This window comes from Haliaeetus albicilla, chromosome 19 (assembly GCF_947461875.1).
Source record: "Haliaeetus albicilla chromosome 19, bHalAlb1.1, whole genome shotgun sequence".
Lineage (NCBI taxonomy): Eukaryota > Metazoa > Chordata > Aves > Accipitriformes > Accipitridae > Haliaeetus > Haliaeetus albicilla.
In genome coordinates this window covers 20,049,584-20,063,752 of record NC_091501.1, presented here as the reverse complement: position 1 = coordinate 20,063,752, position 14,169 = coordinate 20,049,584, and the positions used below count along the sequence as shown (strand labels likewise).

The following is a 14,169-nucleotide window of genomic DNA, read 5'->3' as shown; positions in this document are numbered from 1 at the left end:
CTTATATGAAAAGTGCTCCATTCCGTTAATAATCTTTGTGGCTTTTTGCTGGACTCATTCCATTAATTCCATATCTTTCTCATACTGAGGAGCCCAGAACTGGACACAGTGCTGAGCCAGATGTGATGTCAAGAATTAGATCTAAATTAAGAAGTTACTGATTTTTATTTTGAGTGGCAACACATCAAAATAATGTAGCGCTGAGTCTACCAGCTAATGTTTAACATCGACAATCTGTCAGTGTTCATAGGCAACTCTAAAGTTGCGAATACATAAATTTGGCAATGAAAATACAGAATGTAAAGTATATAGGCCCACACACTTACACACAAGTTCAGACACTGTTTTCAGGGAACATTGTAGGTTGAACTCATGCCCCCCAACCAAAGCAAAGGCAACACAGAATTATATTTTCCCATCCCATCTTAATTTAGCTTGTTTTGCACATAGTTTGTGATGTGGTATTTAATTACATCTTCATGGATTATATTTTCCACTGGACTCTCAAATCATTTAGTGAGCAGGGTAGACACTGTTCACTGAGTGCACAGATGGCCAATGTTCTGTTCTGCCTCTTGTTATTTTGAGTATGACCCCCAGCCTTCCTTACTGACTAGTATTTAAGCCCTGGCACACAGTATGACCTCAATATCTGCCACTCTGTGTAGTGGCAGGATGAAGAGACATTGTCAGTCTGAGGGTAGAGAGAGTCTAATACGAGTGTCTTTTTGGCTTTTCTCATAGCACCTTACTCTGCTGCATCTAGTTGCTTCACCCATTAATTTATTTTTCAAAAATTCTTAGGAGGAGGTGAGATGTTAACTCAGGTAAAGAGAAATGAGGGCCAGAAGTACTTTGGGCTGTCCTGTTTGTAGCTCTGGGAACTAATTTTTTGCAGTACTAATGTGTTACGAAGAACTTTATATTGTATTTTCCAGGTAGTGGACCTCTTTTCCTCATTGATATCTGGGAATGGAAACCAGATCCTAGGGTCTCAAAGCATGCAGCAAATGAGGAACAAGTAGTGAAATGAGCTTCTCGATTACAGGTGCAAGTGATTAGAGAGAAAAAATACTGGAGGACATGCCTGCCTGCTGTGATTCTAGGCTATGGCATGCCACTTTTGCTGAGTCAGTAGCAAGAAGCTAGCTGTTGATGATGACACAAAGTCCTACCAACCTTTTACCTTTCATCATTCTCTGAAAGCTGCAGCAGACTTCTCTCCATTCCCAGGATTGTCTGCACTGGGAAATAGCTTCAAAGTCCTCCTCACCCATGAGCAAGTAGACTGGTGCCTTTCTTCACGCTTTCCTCCCCTTCCTTCTCAAGCTACCTCACAGCCTGTCTTGCCCCCTTCCCTCCTCCTCAGTTTAAGATCCTACTGATGCTACCACAACTGACTTGGTCACCATTGTGAGGGAAAACTGCAGCAGAAAAAGCGGCATCCAGTTCCTCAGAGCAGCACCCTGTCAGGTGTCTTAAAATGCTATCCTTTCCCTCCATCTGGCCGCATTGATTGTGCAGCTTAAACTTCTGCAGTGTAGGTTGCAAGATAAAGAGTCTGATTAGACCTTTCCAATGGATGATGCTGGTTTGATTCTGGAGCAAAAGGAAAGGGGAGCTATGGAAAAATTGATACAGAGTCCCATTCTCCTTTAGGCAGTCCCAGTCTGGTCTTGTCTTGTCTTCTCATCCATTGTTCTTTGTCCTTATCTCATCCTTGTGTTGGCAAGCCCAGTCCCCTCTCTCCTGGCTTCTCACTCAGCTCCCAATATCCTCTCCCAGAAGGTCCTAGTTACCCTGTCATATATAAATCCTCATTCTATTCATCCACCCTCCTTTCATCTTCTTCTTCCTTCTGCTGCTGACTTCTAATCCTACAGTCCTCCAACTGGAGATGTTCACACCTCAGCTTGACACAGCCCTGAGCAACCTGCTTTGAGCAGGGGGTTGGACTGCTTTAAAGATCAGTCCAAAGGAGACCCTCAAATGCGGGCTCTTGTGATCCAACTTGCATGATTTTGTTGTGATTCTGTGCCCACCAAGAAGAAACTCTGAGGACTTTTAGCTGTGAAATTCCAGCAGGTTTCCACAGTATAGTATTCAAATCATAATTTTAAAAAAAGGCTTATGAGTTGGACAAATCTGGCTGGGATTCCCTGGGGACTACAACTTGCATGATTGTGTTATCTTGGCCTCTAGTGCTCCAGATTTTCAGCTCTGCTATCAAAACCTGGAGATACAAAGGCTGCTTAAAACAGAAGTTGCTTGAATATGCAGAAACATCTTTCTTTTTGCCCCAGTCCCAAAAGCAGCTGAACCCTCTTCCTCCAAGATTGTCAATACTAATTGTCCGAGGCATACCCTCGCTGCAAGAAATTTCAGTTTGAATTGCTGACATCTGGCAATAAGCAGCTGAGAAAGAGGTTTTATGGTGGGTTGAGAGTTTTACTGGCCCCTACCTGTATCGTGGGACTGTGGTCTACTTCCAAGTATTCACACAGCTTGGTCTGTAAGAGAGGATGATTGTGAGATGCTGTGGCCGGTGAACCAAGGCAACCGTGCTCTGCCAGAAAGCAGTCAAACCTCTGAAACCATTCTTCCTCTCCTGTTCACAGCGTCTGATTTAACTGGAATTCAGACAGGTCTCCGAAGTCTAAGGCACTACTGGGTTACTGCTGCTAAAGCTCATGCTATTTAATCCTTGGGAGAGGTCTCAGTGAAAAGCAGCCAGTTGACAAAGTAGAGAATATCTTTATATGTTCCCCCTGGAATATTTGGTAGTGAAACAAAATTCCAGGAATGTAGGAAAACAGTTTATTTTGTAGCCTTTCAAATAATAACCAGTTGGACTTTATAAAAACCAAAGGGGAAGGAAACCTGCCTGCATGATGAAACCTTTCATGTAATACATTTTGTAATTACCTCTGTTGAGTATTGTTTTAATAGAAAGCCATGGCAAAAATTGCTAGATGGGCAATAAGAAAAGGAAACGGGATTTTGTTTTTTGTGCACAGCATAGAACAAAGCTCTGTATTTAAGTCGAGTATTTTTCAATATTTGAAATACTTCTTCCAATATAGCATGCAGGGTTAGTTAACCTTACAGTACGCTGACATGAAAATGGGAGAAAAACCCTATTAAATATGTCAGGAAAATAAAAGATGTGAGTAGTTTAAAATCTTATCCGCTAAAAATGTGGTCCTCGTAATCTCAATTAAAACAAATGCAAGGGTCGTTAATCCATGAAATAGATTTTTAAATTTGCATTAACTTGGTTTTGTATCTCTAGAACAATGCCTCCAAGCTTTTGCTGGCTATTATGGAAAGCAGGCATGACAGTGAGAATGCGGAAAGAATCCTTTTCAACATGAGACCAAGGGAATTGGTGAGAAAACTTCTGAATATTCATAAATCTTTTGGCTGAAAAAAAATCATCATTAAAACATTTTTAAAATGATCTGCATCTAAGCTGAAAAGTGTTGGCAGCGTATAGTGACACAATGTATCAGGATAGTACTAATTCACAAAAAGTACTTTAAAAGGATCAAGCATGCATGATTTCAGTCTTTACAACTTCATTATTTTTATCCGTTCCAAGCACTTTTCTATAATTGTTTCCTAACTAAATTATTATATTCTGGTAGACTGTCTTCAAGTACACTTTGTCAGCGGCTAGGAAATAAGCTTGTACAGTTTGTAAAACAGTGCTAACAGAAGTGTGTGTGTAGACATGTAATATATACATGGTATGTATGTGTGCTGGATGTTACACATACGTCTCATGAGCAAACAGTTACAAGCAGTTGTTGCTGTATTTTGGAACAACCGTGATACTTGTGTAGGTCTCCAGGAATTTTAAATAGATTGTAAGTCTGGAGAAATCGTTTCCAATCCAATTGACCATGTAACAGCATGGACTGAAAAACCTGTTTTGTGGGGAGATCTGTGGGCATCAGGCCCTGCACTTGGGCAGAGCCCAGTGGCCTGCTGGTTTCAGAGCGTCATCGCCATGGTGGCATGTCAGCATGATGAGGCCACCCCTAAGGTACAACTACAGGATCAGGCCCTGCATGGGGAACAGAGGATTTCGCCCCATTGGTCCTGTAAGAGGCTTTTGAATATTTTGGAATTACCCCAGCGCCCTGCCCAGATCTGTATCTTCCTTTTCTTTTTGGCTTAGTGGTTTTTTTGTGTTAAACTGGTTGGAGAATGCTGCGTGATGTTGCAGCCAGCTCTAGCCAGAGAGGGATCGTGGCTGCGCTCTTAAGTGCCACAAGACTCTGCCTGTGGTATCTGTAGATCTGTCTTTAAAAGCATTTGTGAAAATACCTGTTCAGAAAGACTCAGCGTCCCTGTTCCTTTCTCATGGTTGCAGAAGTTTTCCTGATGAGAAATGTAGCAGTTTGGAGCTTCATAAATACTTCAAGCTCATCTTTATTCAGAAAGTGTTTCTCAGACTGCTCCCTCTTCTTGCAGGACTGCAGGGCACCCACCCAGGCTTGAGCTGAACAAAGCGAGTGCGTTCAAACACAGTGTTCGGTGCTTTTTCCCCAAGCATGGCGTTTATTTCATCTCTCCTTGGTTGGTTTTGTGTTACAGGTGGATGTGATGAAGAATGCATATAACCAAGGCCTCGAATGTGACCATGAGGAGGAGAATGGAGATGATGGCATCTCCCCAAAAGATGTTGGCCATAATATCTATATTTTGGCACATCAGGTATGTTTTTGCTGTTATGTGACTGCTTCCAGAAAAGCATTATGTGGTTAAATGCCACACAAACCCTGTCTGATCAAAAAAGGGAGTTTTCCCTTCTTGTGATTTCTGGCTTATGTTTGTGTACAACATGACTTTATCTGGAAAGTTGCTGAGAGCAGGGCAAGTGAGCAGTCTCACTGTATGAGTAGGCACTCTGCAGGATTTGGTAGGCTCTGTTAGTGTGAAATAACAACGTAGAGCAAAGCAGTTAACGTATACTTTGCTTTGTCTTCTTTTAGCATTAAGAGCTCATTCATATCAACCAAATCATAAATCAGGTTATCATTATTGGTGTATTTAAATAGTAGCTTCAATTGTGATACCAAGTGAACTTGAATTGAGAAGATTCATATTATTTTAGGTATATTAATTAGCTAATAAGAATAGTTGGACCTTTTCACTGTTTTGTTCTTTTGAATTATCTTGTAGTGCCCTCAGGCTTTTTCTGATCACTTTTACTTCTCTACTGGTAAAGGTAAAATGGACCCTGAAGGTATATTAATTCTTCAGAGCAGTTGGTATCAAAGATAGTTTATTTTTCATTGTGTTAAGAGTATTGAAAAGATTTTTTAAATTAAGACCACTTTTTTTAATTATATCATAATGATATATGTCATATAAGGGCTGATTTTTTTAAAAAATGTTACTAAGTAAGAAGAAATAAACAGATAGGGATAGGGAGTGTTCCACATTGATTATACTTATTAAGTGTTGTTAGGAATTGAATGCTCAATGGAAAAAGAAAAGAAAGCAATCTATAGTTACACTGGTATTATGCAATGGTTCGTTCAAGCAAGGAATGGAAAAACAGTTACTGAATTATGCTCCCGTGCTTGCAACACATTTAAATAAGTCTTGTTATTATGTTGTTGTTATGGATGACCATGTTCCACTCTTGCGCTGCATGTACATAAGATACCCACCAAAGATGATAGAATTTTTAGAAAGTTTCTGTAGCACCTTACATTGTATGACTATTTACTCCTTGAAAATTTAAATGCCTGCCAAATTGAAATGTTGGAATTTTATGTCTTCTGCCTACAGTTTGTGTTAATGGGGTTCGTGACAATGGATAATAAATTTGGGGGAGTAGAATATAGGCCTAAAACTATATATTAAGTGACTGCTGGGGTCATTTTACCAGAGAGGTCACTGCCAAGGGTACACTAGCTAGCTGATGTGTAGATTAAGCTCTGTCCCTAGACACATATTCAGGGTGCTGGGGAGGCCCATGAAGCCACTCCACAGCTATTCCAAATGCCTGATCTGTAGTCAGGATTTTGGTTGCATAAGGCTGATGGCAGCAGTTTGCTGAGCTCCTTCCTGTTCTGTAGAATTAAATGGCATGATTGGCTCTGTATGCTGTAAAAATATCCATATTTTTTTAAAAAATGGACTGTTTTCCTCTGTAACACAGTACATGTGTCTGTCTACAAAGCTTTGTACCCATGTGAAGCCCCATACCAAAACAAAGCAATGGAAGGGCAGGCAATCTGGGGCCTTTCTCTCTCCTTCGCTAATGAAAAGCTATGATTCTTGGCACAGGACTGCTGATCTTTGACCCCAAACTCTTTCCATGTGTGCCCTTTCACTTGCGCTGGGATGGGCAGGATACGAGCATGGTCCCTCCTCAGTAAGGCCATTGTTGCCGGGTTCCTTTGCTGGCTCCGCTCTCCAAACACCCTCTTACACTTTGCTATGTCAAAGTGGCTTTTTGGTGGCTGGCCCTTCCACTCAGCCTAGCTGACCTGATTTACATAATAATTCTTTGCTGTGCTCCTTACAGTTTCACAGTTCATCTGACTTATTTCTTCTACAACCAGTGTAGCTCCTCAGTCACTTTCCTGATGCTTGTGACCACTTGCTCTAGTTACAGCTTTTTGGCCCTTCTGTAACAGCAGAATAAAGACCAAGAGTTCCTCTTTTTGCTGTTACAGCCCTCAAACACAGACAGTTTATTTTGGGGAGCTCAGACTTTCAGTTTTTGTCGTTGCACTCTTCAGGGCGATGGTGGGTTCTGCATTTTGCCACCACTACATCCTTCCTTGCTCTTCCTGTGGTTGATTTTACCAGAAGCAAAAGGCATTCTTGTAAATGTTTGACCCACAGTGCATAGAAAGTTATAAATATGTCACAAGCAAGGCTGAGATTTCTGTTGCTAAATCTCCTTTACAGCTTCCCAACCCTTACCCCAAATGCAAACACAGGCACACGTATGGAAGTGCATGTGCACACTTGTACATCACACACAGACACACAGAGGTGTGTGGGCACAGCAGCCTGCGACATGGCGGTAAGACGCTGACTGTTTAATATGCCATAGCATGACAGTTATCACGTCTCTTCCACGTGTTTCTCTGTCCTCTCTTTTCTTTCCTTTATTTCTTCATCTTCCTCCAGCCTGCCACGTGCCATAGCTGTGCTGCTTCCCCTGCACTGACTCTAGACTTTCTGAACACTGCTGCTCCTCACTTTTCCCATTCGACGTATTATGAGCAGAGAGGAGAAGGGAGCACCCCTGAGAGAAAGCAGAACTAACTTATCCATGAAGAACTACCCTAGCTGCACCCCCACTCTGCAGCCTGGCTTTAGGGTAGGGGCTCCTTCCAGATGTGGCTCTTCTACAGCTTGTGGAGGAGTGACACAAACTGGTGCTTGAGGTCACATCCTGGAAAAAATAAGCCTATTATTGCTAGAAAGAGAGCGTTCACAATTCTCTTGAAAATCCATGGAGGGGATTCTGGGTTTTTTTTGTCTTGTTCAAATCTCATGCTCAGAGCCAAGCCTTGAATTTGAGATTGCTAATTTCTTACAGTAGTCTTGGGTGAATGCTAGTGGTATGTTATGGATAGTCCCATCAGCTCTTATACCTATTCTTTTCAAGCCTCAGTCAAAATAAATTGGTGTGGTGTTTCTATTGCTGTCCTTTTAAAAGATTGTGTTAAAGCAGGCTATGCTTTGTTTTGCGAGGTTAGTAAGGCTGTCCACAAAGAGACTTCATCTTGATGTGGTGTCTCTGTAGAGATTACAAAAGCTTTTGACATAGTAGCACAAAAAATTTCATACTTACTCACTTCTTATGTGCAGAAGCATTAGTGTAGGAGAATCAAGTTTTTAAATGGCTACCCAAAAAAAAGAAATCATAAAAGGCTAAAGAAATCCTCTAGCTTTTCAGATGACTGCTTGAGCTTTCTACCTGTTAGTTATAACAAGGTATTTCAGTAGTTTGTAAACTTAAAAAACTTTCTTGGAGTTAGTAGTATTTCTGTGAGGTTCATGACCCCTTTATATTTACTATGAAGTGAAATAAGGCACTGGTTATAACCACAGGATCCTGTAGTTTGCATGCATGTATATATGTGCTTCTGTTAACAGAAAATACTTTGGAGTGTGTCTCTGTGTTTTTCAGCTAGATGCAAACTGTCTAAATCAGGCATGAAGCCCAAGCTAATACGCTGTACCTTTCAGCAGGGGCTTTATTCATGAGGCTCAGAAGAACGTGAAATAACTTTACATAGCTTCTAGTCAGCTTGCAGCTTGGGAAGAATGCACTTTCATCTGCCTGTAGGGCTGTGTACACATGTCCTTCATCTAGAAGGATACAAGTGGGTAGGGAGTAGGGAAGCAAATTGTAATACTGTAATAAAATTTTCAAATTTTCAATGCCTTGTGACTTCCTCCATCTGGTTCCCAAAGCTGTTCCAGGAGTATAGGGGTACTGGCATAGCATGTCACCCCTTTCATGATGCGTGTTCTGTGCTCTCAGACTAGCAAAATGTTTACTCAACTGCTCCATTTTAAGTGTATGTTTAAATGCCTTGCTGGAGGGGAGTGTGGGTCTTGGAATTCCACAATACCTTTGTAACCTCCAGGTAAATAGAAGGTTGTTTTGGGGTTTTTTTTATGAGGTTTAGCTAAAAACTTATTTAAATCCCAATGGAGTACCAAACCTACTTATATTTATATAATTTACTGGTGGCACCAAGACTTAAGGAAAAATCACTTCCTCCATGCCATAAGGTTAGAAGAAATTAACACTGCTTGGTATCAGTGCAGGTATGCAGCATAAATGAACACAAGCTCGAACCAGGCTATCTTCTGATAGACTAACAGAGTTGGAAGTGTTCTTCCATTTATAAGTTCTTAAAATAAACCAAGGGAAAAGAGGTAGGATTTGCTTACTTACTATCACTTACAATAGGTGAATTGTAAGGTTCTTGCTGCAGGTACTACTAAGCATACTGTAGCAATTAGACATCACAAGTAAGTCATACTCCTTCCTCTCTGGTGCTAATTTTAAATGGACTGAGCAAAATAAGTCATTCAGCCTTATATATTTGTTAATATTAATAGGAAAATCAAGATTTCTGTATCAAACTTGGCAAGCTTTATCAAACTAATGTCTTACTGCCATGTTTACGTCATGAAGTTACTGCCTATTAGTGTACACACATGAAGACTATTTGCTAACTAGGCAATTAAAATGGTAATAATTGATGGCATGGATTTATAGTTTGGGAGTAGGGGTACACTACAGGCTTTTTAAAAGTTACTATTTTTGACATTTGAAATAGGACAGGTTTGATAATGAGACTTGGATATGATACATTCATTAAGTAGAAACTAAAGTCAGTGTTAAAAAATTCAGCTGTCCAAATATGTAAAATTCTAAGAAGCACAAAGCCTTTTGTTCCTGTGGGTTTCTGTTTAGCATGTCATTCTATATCTTTCATCAGATTTGAGTACAGAAATGGCTGGGACCACCTTTATTTTCCACATCAATGCTGTGCCTAGAACTGCAGGTTCTGGGACTCTTATACACTACAGCAGAACAAATAAATGACAATTAAAATAGTGGTTTCAGAAATTTTTAAAGAATTAATCTTCCTTTTTGTAGGATTTCAGAGCAGTTAAAAGCTTTTGTTAATTTTGTTTGCCCCTCTCATAAAGTAGGTAGTGTTACCCAGTGTTACAGGTGAAGACAGCAAGCCAGAAGCAGTTATAGACAGCAAGTCATTAGCTGTCATGGGAAGCAAATACAGCTTGCTTGGTCCTCAGCACTTTGCTTTAACTGCTACATTGGGTTTCGTCCTATGCTCACTCAATCCCAGCTCCCTTACTAATGAGGAAAATTGGCATTTATCAGGTGTTACAGTTGAGAAGTGCGTAACCACTGAGCACATTAGTACTCCAAGAGTCTTTTAAAGAAATGATGCTAACATATATTTTTCAAATAAGCTTTTCTGTGCTGCTAATATTATAGATTGTTAAGGCAAGAAGAGCTTTCATAAGATAATGTCTACAATTGTGTGAGGGAGGTATTGTAAGGCTTAAGGTTTTTTGTGGGTAGTTATTTTTGGTGTTGTAGCTTGGAGCAGCTGCTGGCTTTCCTTCACTTAGATGTATTTTAAAGTTTAGACAGATGAACTTGTACCTTGGTCCTTCTTTTCCTTGTGTTTTTGAGTGTGTCCATAAAATAAAATACATTTACTAAAACACATACTATAAAGTAAATGTTAATTCTTGTACCCATCCATTTGTCTTGACCCGCATATGGTTCAAGTCAGGTCAAGGGATGCCATGGCAAGACCTTCCTTAAAATGATAGGTGCAGATTTTCCATGATTTAATGTATGGGGAACACGAGAATTAGCACTGTGAATGTGTGCCTTCAAATGTGACATAGGATCATTGTATGTGACTTGTCCTTTAGTATGAGAATCCAAAGCTTTCTCAACTGGCTGGGTTGTCCCAGGTAGACAAAACAGTATTCTGTGTGAAGTAAGTGTGACTGTGGTCAGGGGTAAATTTGGGGTGAATTTGACTGTTTAAAAAGAAATGTTGATGAAAAAGGAAGAAATTAATTACTTAATACTGTGCATTGACAAGCATCTTCTATAAGGCACAGCAAAGAAACACCAGGAAGGCTATTTAGGATAGGGAATGGGTGGAACCAGTTACAACCCCCAGCAGTCTGCAGTGAGCATTAACTGGCTGAAATTATAATATCAGGGTTATACCATGGAAAAGAAGTGAACAGAAGCCAAGTGGAAAAGTCTTGCAAGAACACCTTTACCCTTGGTGGTGGTGTTGCCGTTACTGGCCCGTAACATTTGGCTAAAAGAGATCTCCCTGTCCTTGTGGGTGCTCTAAAAAGATAGGCTTAGCCTCATCCAGTTGGGAAGCAGCTTTCAGCTCCAGCAAGGATCCTCCCAAAGAGCTGAGATCTGGGGACCACACTGGTTCACACTGGTGAATTTTTAAGGTTGCTGACCTCTTTCTGCCCATCCTCTGCCTCAGGTAGATGCTTTGCTCAAAAATGGAGCTGTGGCCCATTAGTCCCATCAGTGTCTGTCTTTACAAAACATTAGGTTGTGCCTGGGTTCTGCTGACAGAGATTTTGAGCTGATTCTGTTCCGTGAATTAAATGGCTTGGTTCATTTGAATTTTTATACATCTCTGACTGGAACACTCTAAAAAAGTGGTGTCTTTAGTGTATGAGAATAGGATTTTGGAAAAAAGACCCACATACAAAAAAGTCTGAGCTTGTCTGGTGTAAATGGATGTACTGTACCAGAATCACTGGTTATATTGAGTGAAAACATAGACCAGTCACATTTTGTGTAGCCATGACCATTTTAAAATTTAGCAGCTGATGTGAGCAAGCAGCAATTGGCAGGTATTATTGGAGATTGTCTTCCCAAGCATCTGATGGCAAACGGAGAAAAGTACTATACATACTTAAATGAACAGGACTACTTTTTGAGGCCAGAAGATCATCAAATCTATCCTTTAGGATAAACCTGTCCTTCAGGATGAATAGCTGTGAGTTTGTGCAATAAGTATGCTCCCTTTCTGCAGGATGGGTATAATTTTTCGAGCTAAAGGATGTTTTTTGCAAGGCTTTGCTGAGGTTTGCAGTTTTGGGTTTTTTTTCCTTGTTTCTCTCTCCTTAACAGAGAAGCTCTTGCTGATAGCAATGCCAAAACAAAGGGCTAATGGGGACCAGTCCCAGGAACCGTGACTGTCAGGGGACTCGTATCCTTGGCTGCCAGACCTGAAACTTCTTATAGAACTTTTATGCTCCACATGTTGTTTTGTAGTTATCATCCTGATGAGACAGGCTATGGCATCAAAATGACACCGGCTAATTAAATGTCAGCAGAATCAGAAGCTGTTGCAAGGCTTTTACACTTAGATTGCCAAGATTGAAACAGAAGCCAATGACGCACATCACCCTCCTTGCGGCTCATTAGGATGGTATATAACTCTACCTTCAGCCAGCTACAGTATAGAGAGACAGTATGGAGGCTGCCACAAGGGCTTGACACTAATGAGCACCTGAAAGATTAAACAAATGTCTGTGGCTGCTGTTAGGTCTCAGGTTAAAACCTTGGCAACTTGTGCTTCGTTGTTAGGTCTCAGGTTAAAACCTTGGCAACTTGTCCTTCGACATTTCTTTTTCTCCCCTTCTCCTTGGAAGCATTCACCTCAGAATCCTGTCGTGACTTTGATAGGGATCTACATGGGGACCTCTGTTTTCCCTCTGGTGTCCTGTTGACTTAGGCTGCTAAGAGCTGCTAGGATTCAGGCTAGAGGTTTTTACTGTAGGCTGGCCACAAAGGTTTTAGTTTATTTTCATTCTTCTGGTTCTACTTCTCTAGAGTAAGATCAAGTGTCTTATACATAAGTGTGTGTTTTATTATATGCAGTATTAATGAGGGAGATATCCTTTGGCTCTGGTGATTGTGTATTTCACTAGTGCACAGGTGGCCTTAATATTTCTGCTTTGTGGGTTTCTTCTTCTATCTTTAACTTCTGTTATCCTGTGTCCTTGTGTTTTGTGGTTTACAAGATTTTTTTTGTCATTGGGAAATATGTTGTATTGGTGCCGGGGCCCAAACGTTACACCAGAAGAAATATCCTTTCTTTGTCAAATATCTGCATTGTGAAATCTTCACATTAGTCTGTGGTTTTACTCTGAAAATTGGCTGCGCGACAATGACATACTGTTTAAGACATTCTTTGCTCTCAGACTCTATTTGCAGTCCTGTATTAGGAGTAAACATACTACCTTTTTATAGCTATCTGAAGCAGCACAGGCTGGGGAGAATGACTTTAGTTCTCCTTTGATTCTGTATCACAAGCAGGGCAAGTTACTTAGCTTCTCACTTTAAGAATGGGTCTTCATTTAGCCATATCCTCAGCTGGTCTACATGGGAATGCCTCCACTGAAAGCAGGCAAGCAGTACTGATTTATACTAGTGGAGAACTTGACCTGTTGCCCTCAAATCATACTCTTACCTTAGAGCTCCCAGCTTGCATTTGGCACTCACAGTCTTCATTAAGAGTGATGATATATGGGCGAAAAAGAGGATGGCTTGACTTAAAGCTTTTCTGTTGAAATTGCATGGAGGAGCGTTAAGTAGAATTAAAAATCATTTCACTTGTAAACTGAGTAAACTCAATCCAGAAGCCATTGAGAGACAATAAATGTGGAACCGCACAGTGCCATCTTTACAAAGTCACTCTTCAAAGTAGACTGCACTTTCAGTTGCCCTCAACCGCAGGGCGTACATATTGTCTGCTCAGAAATGTATGTAACGTTGCTACTTACTTTGTTCAGATTGCAGCAAACTGCCCTTATTAAGAAAGCTGAATTACACAAAGTGTTAAGTTGTAATAGTCTACTGTAGGTGAAGGCTTGCTCTGGAGGCAGAGCTGGGGCTTTTCCATTAGAGGTGACCTTCAAATGAACCAAAGTGCTCTTTTTCTTATATCTAAAGCACAACTAAAACATTTTACTCTAAGCTAGGAGGAACTTGCTTTGTTTGTTTTGAGGGGAAGTGAGGGTAACCTTGGCAATATCATGAAAGTGAAGTCTGGTCTTACTTAATGTTATCAGAGCAGTTCTAACAGGCCTCAGATATCTGCATTGTGAAATCCTACACCTTAATTAAAAACAGGGGGGGCATCTTCTGTAACAAGACATACTTTTTTATCCCTCTCAACTGTTCAGTAGTCATTGAAATAATTACAGGTTAACAAAAATGAAGAGCATTAAACAGAATGTCAAAATATGTCTGGTCCTCACAGTTGCTCAGTTTTAACTCTCATCTCCTCTGATGTCATAATTTAATTAGGTATCTCAGTCATCTTAGAGTTTTCCAGAATAGACAAGATCTGAATTTGTAGTCTACAAATAGGCAGAACTACCTCAGTTGCCATCCTTTTTGTTTCACTTATTTAACACAGTGCAGAAAACTGAAAATGAGGTCCACCTTGCACTTTTTCCGAGGCAGCTTTAAGAGTTACTGAATAAAAGTGTCCAGCTGTGAAATTTAGTTTTAACAGCTGATTATGCTTTTCTTCACCAAAAGGAGGTGATCAGTTACTTATGACCACCAGT

The 14,169-nt window shown here is 40.4% G+C and overlaps 1 protein-coding gene across 3 annotated transcripts in view; it reads left to right on the top strand.

The window, feature by feature from the left end:
• The window catches only part of ITPR2 (inositol 1,4,5-trisphosphate receptor type 2), a 269,683-nt gene that overhangs the window by 193,428 nt on the left and 62,086 nt on the right, over positions 1-14,169 (top strand). For all 3 annotated transcript variants that reach the window (XM_069806681.1, XM_069806680.1, XM_069806682.1), the window contains 2 exons: positions 3,293-3,388; positions 4,603-4,722. In XM_069806681.1, the coding sequence (XP_069662782.1) occupies positions 3,293-3,388; positions 4,603-4,722 (216 nt within the window). The remainder of the gene's footprint in view (positions 1-3,292; positions 3,389-4,602; positions 4,723-14,169) is intronic.